The 11072-nt window shown below is 43.4% G+C and overlaps 1 protein-coding gene across 1 annotated transcript; it reads right to left on the reverse strand.

The window, feature by feature from the left end:
- Positions 1-155: 155 nt before the first annotated feature.
- Positions 156-6695, reverse strand: LOC115596185 (placenta-specific protein 9-like). Its single transcript, XM_030441026.1, has 3 exons — positions 6367-6695; positions 948-1039; positions 156-477 (listed from the first exon to the last, which is right to left on the reverse strand). The coding sequence occupies exons 1-3, from the start codon at positions 6428-6430 to the stop codon at positions 328-330; spliced, it is 306 nt and encodes a 101-aa protein (XP_030296886.1). The 5' UTR covers positions 6431-6695; the 3' UTR covers positions 156-327.
- Positions 6696-11072: the final 4377 nt, after the last annotated feature.

Genomic DNA, 11072 nt, shown 5'->3' on the forward strand with positions numbered 1-11072 from the left:
GCAGGGGTATGAGCTAACACAGCAGGGATGTCCAAAGTGAATTACTCTCTTTAAAAAGCATTGTATACATGAGCAGTGCCACTATTGACTGCAGGAGGAAGACTCTATGACTGAGGCTGTCACAGGATTAGTAAGAGCAGATAATACACACAAGCTTTGTCCTTATTTCTCCTCTTTTAAGATTAAAACAGCATTTTGATATACAGATACAGTATATGCATACACACAGTTTAAAAAACAATGGTATTGAAGTCATTGAAACAGAGCCATCAATGTCCAAGTTTAAGATCCCCCCTGAATCCACCCCTCCATGAATGTCTGGTTGGTTTACGACCGGCCCCTCGGCCCCGGGTCTTCCAGAATATCCACAGTTGTCCTTCCTCTACTGTCCAACAGGGGGCGCCACTTCGGGGCCTCAATGGCATCCAGAAGAGCAGTCAGCTCCGCCTCCAGATTCTCAACCGTGTCCTCCACTTTCTGCCAGAGACGGGAAACATAGTTGTGTGGTTAACGCATGAATAATGCATTAATAAGTTGTAGTATGAATAATAGAATCATCACTCATGAATAATACAATCACTTATTCATATGAATTATACAGTCGCCCAAAACAGCTAGTAAAGTAAGGTCAGAGTAAGTGTGGGGTTTTTCAGATGAGGTGAGTGTGGAGACTTGGACCAACTCATCAGCGTTTTGGAGATGGTTGAGTATTTGTGTGGTTTTTAGTATGTGGCTGCGCGCGTGGCAGTGAGCCACAGCTTTGTCGACATCTTCTCCCTAAAAGGGAAATGCTGAGGACTGTTTTTGGCAGCCTGAGATGGAGAGAAAGCTGACGTCTAATAATGAAGTTGACAACACCAGGGGGGGAAAAACATCCCAAAAAATGTCCCTGCTGTTTTTCAAATCGTTCAGGACTCTGAATGTGAAATTGGTTTTGGAACCGGCACCTTCTCCACTGCATCCAGGCGCCCGTGGAGGTCCGTGTGCTCTTGACAGGCACTTGAACGCACTGCTCGAGGCTGCAGGTCAGGTTCAGGTCCTGAGAGAGGAAAAGATGCATATCTCAGTGGATTTACAATGTATGATGGAGGCTTGGAAAAGGCAAACAAGCTGCTTAAAACAATTTTTAAAAGCATAAAAAATATTGGCCACATGATTTAACATTTCAGAACTATATCTTTACATTTAAACAGGAAGAGTTACTGTATGACTGTAAGAGACTGAAGGAAAACGGCAAACATTTAAGGTGGTTAGCTTAGCTTAGAATAGGTTGACTCAATATGTGGGAAACCGCTAGCCTGGCTCTACCCAAAACGTAACTAAATCTGTCCTGCAGCCCTTTTACAGCGCGATAATTATGTTGTATCTAATTTGTTTAGTCTGAACAAAACTAAGGTGTACAAATGATAAGAAGACACTCCAGGAAGTGAAAAGAATGTGTTAATGAACTTGCTAGCTTCCAGTGCTTGCACAATTAGTATGTACACGAGCACTGTAAGCTAGCACGTATGGACAAACTTAATGCTCTCTGTGGGCAAATAGACCAGACTACACAAAAAATTAATTGAACAAGTTAAAGGTTCATTGTGTAGTGTTAGAAAAATAATTATCAATTTTATGCCTGAACAATCTAAACTGTCTTGGTTTTCATGACTGAATAAACTGAATAAACAAACTGACCTTAAAGAACAACACATTTCATGCTGTTTTACTTTGTTTACATGTGGCGGACCCTGCCACCTTTAGGTGAGTCATCTTGCCTCATTGTTGTAGCATACAATGAGTATAAAAACTGCAACACTCAGCATGCTGAGAAAAGCCATTATGCTCTTGGTGTGAATTCACTTCAGTATGTTTCCCCCCCTCGCAGTCATGTTTCCAATTATCTGTTCCTCTTTGAAGCCGACATATTTGAGGGGAGGCCTGCATTCTCTCGCAGGACTCTGCTTCCATTTTTCTAACACCTTCTTAGTGGCTGCGGGCCAAGCTCCCATTGATAGCATTTATACGTTATAAATGAGTGAACCGCTCATTCATTTACTGGAGGCTGGCAGCAGTGCTGTTGCTGTTATTTAGATAAAACGCAGGGAGTGTATGTGGATCAGCCAAAGCCTGAGAGTGCGTGTTGTAATTGAGAATTTATGATACTAAGGCTGGGTAGGTTGTCTCTGCAGAGTGAGTTTTGTCAATATCCTTCCTCTCATACTTTGGCTGCTTGCCATGGACCAAACAAGGATGTGCTTTCACCTTTTCTCTTGGACAAAATACAATTAGGAGTTCAATCTTTGGAAAAAAAGGTTCCATCTTGAACTTCATGAACTCTAACTTGCAGCGAGCCAATTGTAAAAACACTGGCGCCCCAAACTGTCTTAGGTTTTCTTAATGTTAAAAGTCTCAGCATTTTTGTTTAACAGCTAACCACGTTGGACACTATCGCTATCACGGTCAATTCAGGGTATTTTCCTACGTTTTCCAACAATTCAACAATGTTATGTTACTCATAATTGTCTTCTCTAGGGAAGAGGTTCTCAATATCTGCTCCTTGAGGAGGTTCCATGGGTTTTCCAGCATGAAGGGGAATCATTTACTTTCAGTAACACAATGACTGAGTAAATGTACGACTGTTTTGGTTGTGGGTTTCATACACTTTCTGGATAAAACCAGCCCGTCCTCATCCGAAAGACGAACCATACCTAACATTTCTTGTAAGGAGATCACATCTAGAGGCCATAGAAATTATTATGGCAATAAAGGAGAAACTCAGGCAAAGTCCACACATGCAGGAGGTGAGGGATGGATGGTTGGGTCAAATAAGCACAAGATTTTCAATTAGGAGATTTTTGTGTCCGTTGTGAAACCAAAGGTCGACAAGTGAGCAATTGTAAGTCACAAGTTAAGTCACATGCACTATGTAACTAAAGTACGTGTGAGCAAACCGAGACGTAAGCCTGCAATGAAGGTCCAGGACGCAGGGTGGAACATCTGATATCAATTTTGCAGGGGACAACGTCAGAACCACTGCTCTATAGTGTCTATGGTTCACTTTCCTTATTGGAAAGCAGAGCTTCACATGGGCACTTTATGGAAATAATAACTGAAGAACCAGACACTCAGTCTACTGTCAAATAAACACAGACTGTGGCTTTGTTTGGGTTTTTCCTTCTGCTTAGGTTTTCAGCACCAATTTCACTACCTCCAGCATGAACTCAATGAGATGAAGACAATCTATTTGTTTGTGGCATGAGTGCACAAATAAAGTCCTCATTTAAATGGGTAGATACAAGATTTGTTTTCTGGTGATCTCACGTCACAAGTGGTGTCATTTAGTCCACTGCTGACCCTTAAAATCCTTTCTTCCTTAAGCAATACAGTCTGTGCCAGAAATGATTGCCATATCTGATTCTGCACATTGTCCTCCCATGCACAGCCGTGCCTCAGCATCAGGCTGCCTTGATTTTTCACAGATATCCCATGGAAACATTTTACAAGCTCCATTACGCCGACCGGAGGGGCGCCAAGTTCAGTACATGCAGGAAACGGGCCAAGAAAGAGCGACGGATGGATGGAAGGTGCGATTAGTTCATTAGTGTTCCTCGCTGAGTGCTCAAAGCAGATGTCTGCCCTGGTGTGTCTCCCACGATGGAGTTTGAGTCCGTCTCACCTGCTTTGGTTTGACAGATGCGACAGATCAACCATCAGCCGCCTACTAAGAACATGAAGATTTTCCTACACAGGAGGCAGAAGCCATTAAAGTGGTGTTTTTATGTTGTTCAAAACAACCTCAGTCTTCAGCTGTAACAGAATGTGCTGCTGGTTTCACAATCAGCAAAAAAAAAGAAAATCGGTGCAAACCGCAGCTGTGCTTCCATGTAAGTGTCAGCGTGTGTGTGTGTGTGTGTGTGTGTGTGTGTGTGTGTGTGTGTGTGTGTGTGTGTGTGTGTGTGTGTTTGTGCGATCAATGCGTACACAGCACAGCCGGGCCCTTTAGCAGGGGAAAACTTTCAACAGAGAGCTTTCGTGCTGAGGCTCATGATGAATGCTGTTTGGAAAAAAAGGAAGAAGCGTCGTGTGTTGTAGGTAATAAAGTGGAGATGTGGTAAATGTGGCTGATGCAAAGCTGGAGATGTAACATCACCACCAGTCTGCGTTTCCAAACAGCTAGGGAGGCATTTGTTCCCACTCGTGTTGGCCTTTCCTTTTAGTCCAGCTCATACCAAGAGATGGTCCTCTGTCAGGAGGAGGTTGAGAAATCACAGAGTAACTCCCCACACAACAGGAAAAGCAAACACAGATACGATGATCTAACCCGCTGACTCTACCCGAGGACAGAGGTGAATGACCGTGTGTTTTTGTGTGTGTGTGTGTGTGTGCGTGTGTGTGTGTGCACTTCTTTACCAGCTCTGTGGTTTTGTGCAGTGACACGGCTCTCTGCAGGAGAGGGGGAGTTCAGTCGAGTGCAAAAATTGAGGAGTCAGCGCAGGTCAGAGCGTCAGTTCAAACCGTGCTCCGGCCTTACAGACAGACGGCCGTGGAAAAACATTAAGATGGTTTAAAAGCACCTCGAGTGAAGAGAGCACCAAGATGTGTGAACTACACATCGCCCTGCTTGTAATATATGAGGTAAAAACACTGCATGTGGTGCTTCAACCATCAACTGATACTTACTTTTTACGAATAAATGACTTTGATCATATAAATCAACAGACATTTCAAAGAGTACTCGGTTAGGTTTAGGAAAATGTCATTGGGTTGAAATAGGGAACGCAGGATAGCAGGATAGTTGTGTCATTTAAGTTATGTACTTATGTCTTGTAACATACATGACTAGCGTTAACTAGGCTAAGCTACGTCGTTAAAATAAGTCAACTTTGGCTTTTGATTTCAGAAACAAACAGCCGTCTCCTCAATTGAAGTTCTGTTTCTGACTTTGCTGGTCTTCAAACCACTGCATCATCTGACTTCCTACCTTTATCCTGTCATTTACTATGGCCACCAGAGATCGACACCTACCAATAAACAAAAAAATATGGATCGTAATCATAACCAGATGTCCAGGGGGGATCAATAACCTATATCATTTAATTTATATATAAATAATACTAACAAGCATTGAAAACACTTGTACTTATTGTACAAGCAAAACAATATGTTTTTAGGTTTATGACGATTGGGTCCCCCCTTCATCTGCCTCACAGTGGTCTGGTTCATTGCCTACCTTTACCGCAATAGCGTCTGTGGAGAAGTCGCCATCACCCCAACAGTAGGATCAAATATCCGTCCTTGGTCATAATGAGCTGCTTTCACAACCCTCACAACCCGACCATGTTTTTGTGTAGAACAATCCGGAGACTTCAACTATCTTCAGTGCAACTTCAGCTAAAACCAGAACTTTTTTGAACAATCTATCCAACAGTTCTGCCGGTTCCTCTGCAAGCACATAAACTGACCCCTTAACTACTTGAATGCTCGTCTGTAACTAGATTTTTTGTGAGCAACAAGCTGACATTTTCAAAAAGATTTAAATCTGTTTCCAGCTCTTAGATTCTCTCAAAACATTTGGCCTTTCTTGTGTTTTTCCTCCACTTTTCTTCATTGTATAATCAAAACGTTTGGCCCACATAACTATCTGACATCAGTCAAGTGACATATGCTGCACCTTTCTGCGACAGACCTTTGAACACTTCCATAGATAAAATACGAAATCAAATGCTTTGTGTTTTTAGTGACTGTGTGCTCTTGCTTGTTGCTGGAGCTGAATGCTCTTTTTGCTGTGCTCTTCCTGCAGTTGGCCATTCTTGCGGTATGAAGTCAGTGTAATTCACACTTGAGGCCGCCACTCACAGATCTGGCAGATTCGGAGGACTGGCGCACAGTTTTTATGAATTTCCATTGGATTTCAGCAACACTGGTAAACAAAGCTGAACACACTGGTGAAGGGTGGCCAGATGAGCAGAATGAATGAAGGAAAGAGTGAGTGTTTGAAACTTTGCTGTCAGAATATTAGATTAAGTGTAGCCAGAGCAGCAGTGAATTAGTAACAGATGTGCTGGCAGACCCTGAACACACACACTCACATGTGTATGTGTGTGTGTGTGTGCGTGTGTGTGTACACCCATGATGTCAGTTTGGATTCATGTGTGTTCACCCAGCCATCATCTACACAATCTAAAGCTTTAGGATCTATTGCACAATGCAGCACAGACATAAAGTATGAAATAGACATGATCAACAGCAGAACCTGTATTTCCAGGGCACCGATCCATAAATCAAATGTTCCAGTAAATCAAGACACCAGCTGTGTGGCCTGTGGCCCATCCTGTCCTGACCCGTGACCCCTCGGATCACACACCCAGCCTCATCCCTTACCTGCCGCAGTGTAGCCAATCAGAAGCAAGATGAGTCCAACCGAGGAGGTGAAGGGGCGGTTCATGGCGAAACCTGGTGGGCAGCTGGTGACGCAGACGACGGAAACAAAGGGTGAGAACAGGACAGAGTGAGAGAAAGAGAGAGCCTCCAAATCTCCTCTAATTCAGAACCAGACAGGGAAACAAACTGATTTCTTCTCCTCCACACCTCTTCCTCTCCTCCTCTCTTCCTCTCTGCCTCTCTGCCCTGCGCTCGCTCCCTCGCTCTCTAATCCTTCCCTCGATGACTTGGTTGCGCCCAGTTTCCTAATGAAAACATTAGATGGCGAACAAAAAGCTCAGTATCTGGGAGGGGGAGGGAGGGCTGTAGCGGGGAGGGGACTCAGATCTCACACTGACTGGCTCTTAGAGACGAGAACTCTGACTTGACTTTAATGCAGGTTTCTGTGTTGCGTTCGTGGTCACTGTGTGTTCATGTCCACACTGAAGTGAATGAAAGGGGATGGTCAGTAAAGAAACCAGAGCCTATTCCAGGCTTGTGTTACACTGACTTCCACACAGCATCCTTGTATTAAAGCTGTGATCCATCAGAGAATCTTCACAGTATTCGTAGCTACAGTCCACTCAAATAATATTGAAGCTGACAACCTCTTATTTGTTTTTGTTTCATCATTTAAGCTGTTTTTTTATAAAATTGATAAAAAAACGAGTGGACTCATGGCTGCCGACCTCTTTCTGGGAAAACCAGTCGGCGTTTCCGTTCAGCAGGAAGTCAGAGAAATCAAAATCAATTCAGCCGCGGAGAATGCCCTTTATAATCGCATTGATTGGTTCCTGTTATTCTCGCTGAATTGACTTGTCTCCTCTGTCTGTGTGACTCACACGCCTTCCCACACACACAAACACACAGCCAAGACTGTTACGTAGCAAACGCGGTTATCTTCATTAAGCCAGACCGTCTCCGGCCTCGTGCTCCGCTCTCTCGTCTGGCCCTGTTAAGCAGATCTACAGGTTAAGCAGCAGAAAAACAAAACTGGAGGAAAAGTGAGCGAAGGGATCAGAGGAGAGCAGGGAGTCAGGAGACGTTTGTGTCTGACAGTGAAGAGCAGAGAAACAGGACGGAAGGAAAGAAAAGGTTACGTGCAAAGAATTGTGGTGTACATCTCACACATTAATGGCAGTCTTGGTCATTGATTGATAATATTTTACAAAGGTCAGTGGAAACTCAAAAAGCCTCCGAGGCAAAGTGAAACATTGAAGAATAAAAATCCCACGTGCGGGGACACAAGTAGGAGCATGATTGCAGACTGTCAGAATTAATTTGATGTTTCACACCAGAAAAAAAAAAAAAAATTTTGAAAATGACATTCAAAATCGAAATCACACAAAATGCCAATTCCTACATAATGTTGCTTTAAAAAAAAAGGGAGGATGTTTTTCCTTAGTAGATTTCTATCTCACTCCTACATTTATTTCTATGAATTATTCAGAAAACAATTATCTGTTTATTCATTAGTTAGTTTGTTTGATTGTGTGTTTAACAGTTAATTAGTTAATTCAGCAGGGACAGTTTGTATCACTGGTAATAAACACTGCTGTGGCAAAAAAATAAGAATTTATAAGAAAAAATAGGCAATTATTTGATGAGACCTTTGACCACCAAATTCTAATGAATCCATCAAAGTGGATTTTTGTGTCAAATTTGACGAAATTCTCTCAAGGCATTCCTGAATTAAGGCACAAAAAATACTGGGGCTCCATGAGGTCACCTTGACCTTTGACCTTTGACCACCGAGAACCCAATCAGTCCATCTTTGAGCACAAGTGAACGTTTGTGCCAAATATGAAACGTTCCCTTCAGGCGATCTTGAGATATGGCATTCACAAGAAGAGACAGATTGACAGGGAGAAAACATTATACCTCCCCCTCGACCATCGCCAGCATGGAGGCATAGACACTGTGACAATGGCAGGTAATTCTATGAAATAATTATTTTGATTTACATATAATAACATACATAACATTTGTCATAATAAAATGTATTCCATAAAATAAATAAATAGAACAAATATCAACATCTTATGAAAGCGACATGGCTGGAGGCTCCCATCAAATGAAATCATGAAACACAAATGTATGTCAAAGTTCATCTTGTGACCGTCTCTGAGGTGTGAATGTTACTTTAAGTCCTGCCGGCAGACACATGGTGCAGCGCTGAGCGTCTACACGGACACAGAGCCAGAGGATCATGGCGTCCAGTCAGTCGACGTCATGCTGATCTGTGGTGTGACAGACTGCTGGAGGCGGGGTCACCTTCTCACCGTCTATTTCTGTCCATTGCCGTCTATATGTCTGTTAACTTCTGGCAGTGGTTATGATGACCACATGTGTTCACAAGCATGGAAAGGTGGAGACCCTCGGCGCTGGCCTACATCATTTTATCCGGTCAAACAGTTGTCCTCACCTGAACAAGGAGCTCACTGAACCTTGCTGTTGCCAAGAGGCGAGCTCAGCGAACCATACAGTACCTCTCTGGCCCCTGGCGCACACTGCCTTCCTAAAACGTTTTAAGGAGCTGATCGTTATTGGGTGAAGTCTGTGACTCAATCAGAGGAAACAAGGCTCCACCCTCTGCTTTTAAGACATGTCATTAGTCGACCTTTGACTGTGCTCCAATCCTATTGTCCATTTGCTGTACTAACAGAAACTATCAGCACCGTTTACTGTAAACTCGAATACAAGTTTCTGAATGTTTTGTGATACGCTCATGTCAATGATGGATCCAGATCGATCGGGTAGACAGTCTCTGCTGGAAGACATTCACAGTGCGGCACTCGGTTGTTTCACAGGCAGAAATGGCTGTGTGAAGAAAAAAATGATGTGTGATGAAAGATTATCAGCTTTGAAATGTTGCAGAAAAAGGTCAGACAGGGGCATTTTTTCAAAATGACTCTCCGAGAGGCACTTCAGCTGAAGCATACAGAGGTCCTGGCCGTGGTGTGAGCTGGTCAGAGCTATGCAAAGACTACGGGAATTCGGGACATGGCAACTAGGATAGGAATGTGTTATCATCCAACCAAACAATGAACAAAAAAATTAATATCATTATGTATGGAAGTCAGCAGGGGTCACTTACCAAACTAATGGGCAGCTAACTACATTCAGCAGTATCAAGCCATCGACCAGGAAACATCATAAATCACCTTTGTACTGCAACTTACCTCTGTTCTCAGAGGGAATGTGCAGCCACAATCCGGAGGTGTTCATTAAGACAATGCTGGTTAGCGTTTGTTAGCAGTGATTTTATCAACAAGTAAAGCTATCTGTCCAGAGTGGCTCCAGGCAGAGCAGCCTGGGGCAGCAGAGGGAACACCGGCAACTATTTTCTCCAGAAAACATGACCCAGTTTCAACTGAATCAGTGAATAAACCTATAAAGTTATGTTTTTGTACAGCAATCTTTGAGGTCCCGTCCCATCAACACAGTCCTCTGGTGACGTTCTTCTTTTTATACATTCATGCAGGATGAGTCATCAACATTTTTAATGAGTTTCAAGAAAGTTACAAACTCTAAAATGCCATTAAAAATCTACATAACAGCTTTTTTTTGGCACTAATGGGCCTGATGCGGGTGTATTGGTGAGAAATGGCGCAAGACATAAACAAAAAACACACACAAAGAGCAATTTTGACTTCATGGGAACTTTAAGATCATATTTTAAAGTCTCGAGATCTGGGTGGAATGGTATACCGCCATCAGAGATTGTACTACAGATTTTAGACTATCACAACAAACTCTCTTTCATTCTGTTACTATCACTGACCTGGACTCTATGCTGAGACAGTAAACTCCCCCCGCCTTACCCTCAATTTACTATGCTCAGATTTACCTACAAATACTGCCTGAGCCATGTCTGCTAAAGGGACCATCTCTAATTATACCCATTCCTGTAGTGATCTCTGTCGAGACACACTCATTACCTGGAAGGAATGACTGTCGCTCGTCAGTTCAGATTTGAGGGACACGTTGGATATCTGATCAGAGCCGGTCCGCCTGCTGAGTGCTGGCAACAGCCAATTTACCTCTTCTCCACTTTCCCTAAAGTCTCTGTTATCTGTCTGGCTGGCAGACTGTCTCTCTCTACAGCTGTACTTTTCGATTGTGTTGTTCAAATTTATCCAGGGAAGCCTCTGCAGCAACAACCTGTCTCAGTTTCTTACTGATGCACGTGCAGACATCTGAGCAGAAAATTGTCTACTCTTGCTCTCTCTCTCTATCTCATAGAGAGCAGCGAGGTGAAGTGCAGTGCACCTGAAATGTGCATAGGGAAAATGGAGAATTGAGAGTCACTGTGGCTTTTTTTTCAATTACTTTGCAGGTACAATGATCAGATCCTGCAATTCTCTAGACACAAACTTGCACCTCCATCCTTGTGGGCACCCATCACCCCACTTTCTTTCATTTCTGATCCTCCATCCATAGTCATCTCCTCTGTGTGATTGAGCCTCCAGATCACTGCTCCCCAGATAAACCCTAAGTCTGAATCTATCGCCTTAGACCGTCTGATTAGCACTACGTCACAGAAAGGGGAAGTAATCCCGGTCTGGGCCCAGAAATAGAGCCCGGGGAGGGGCCTGGCCACTGGAGAGACGCTGTAGAGCCACCATGCATGTGCCTCTGGGTAATCCCTTCTTAAATAGCCCCAG

This window comes from Sparus aurata, chromosome 15, assembly GCF_900880675.1.
Source record: "Sparus aurata chromosome 15, fSpaAur1.1, whole genome shotgun sequence".
Classification (NCBI taxonomy): domain Eukaryota; kingdom Metazoa; phylum Chordata; class Actinopteri; order Spariformes; family Sparidae; genus Sparus; species Sparus aurata.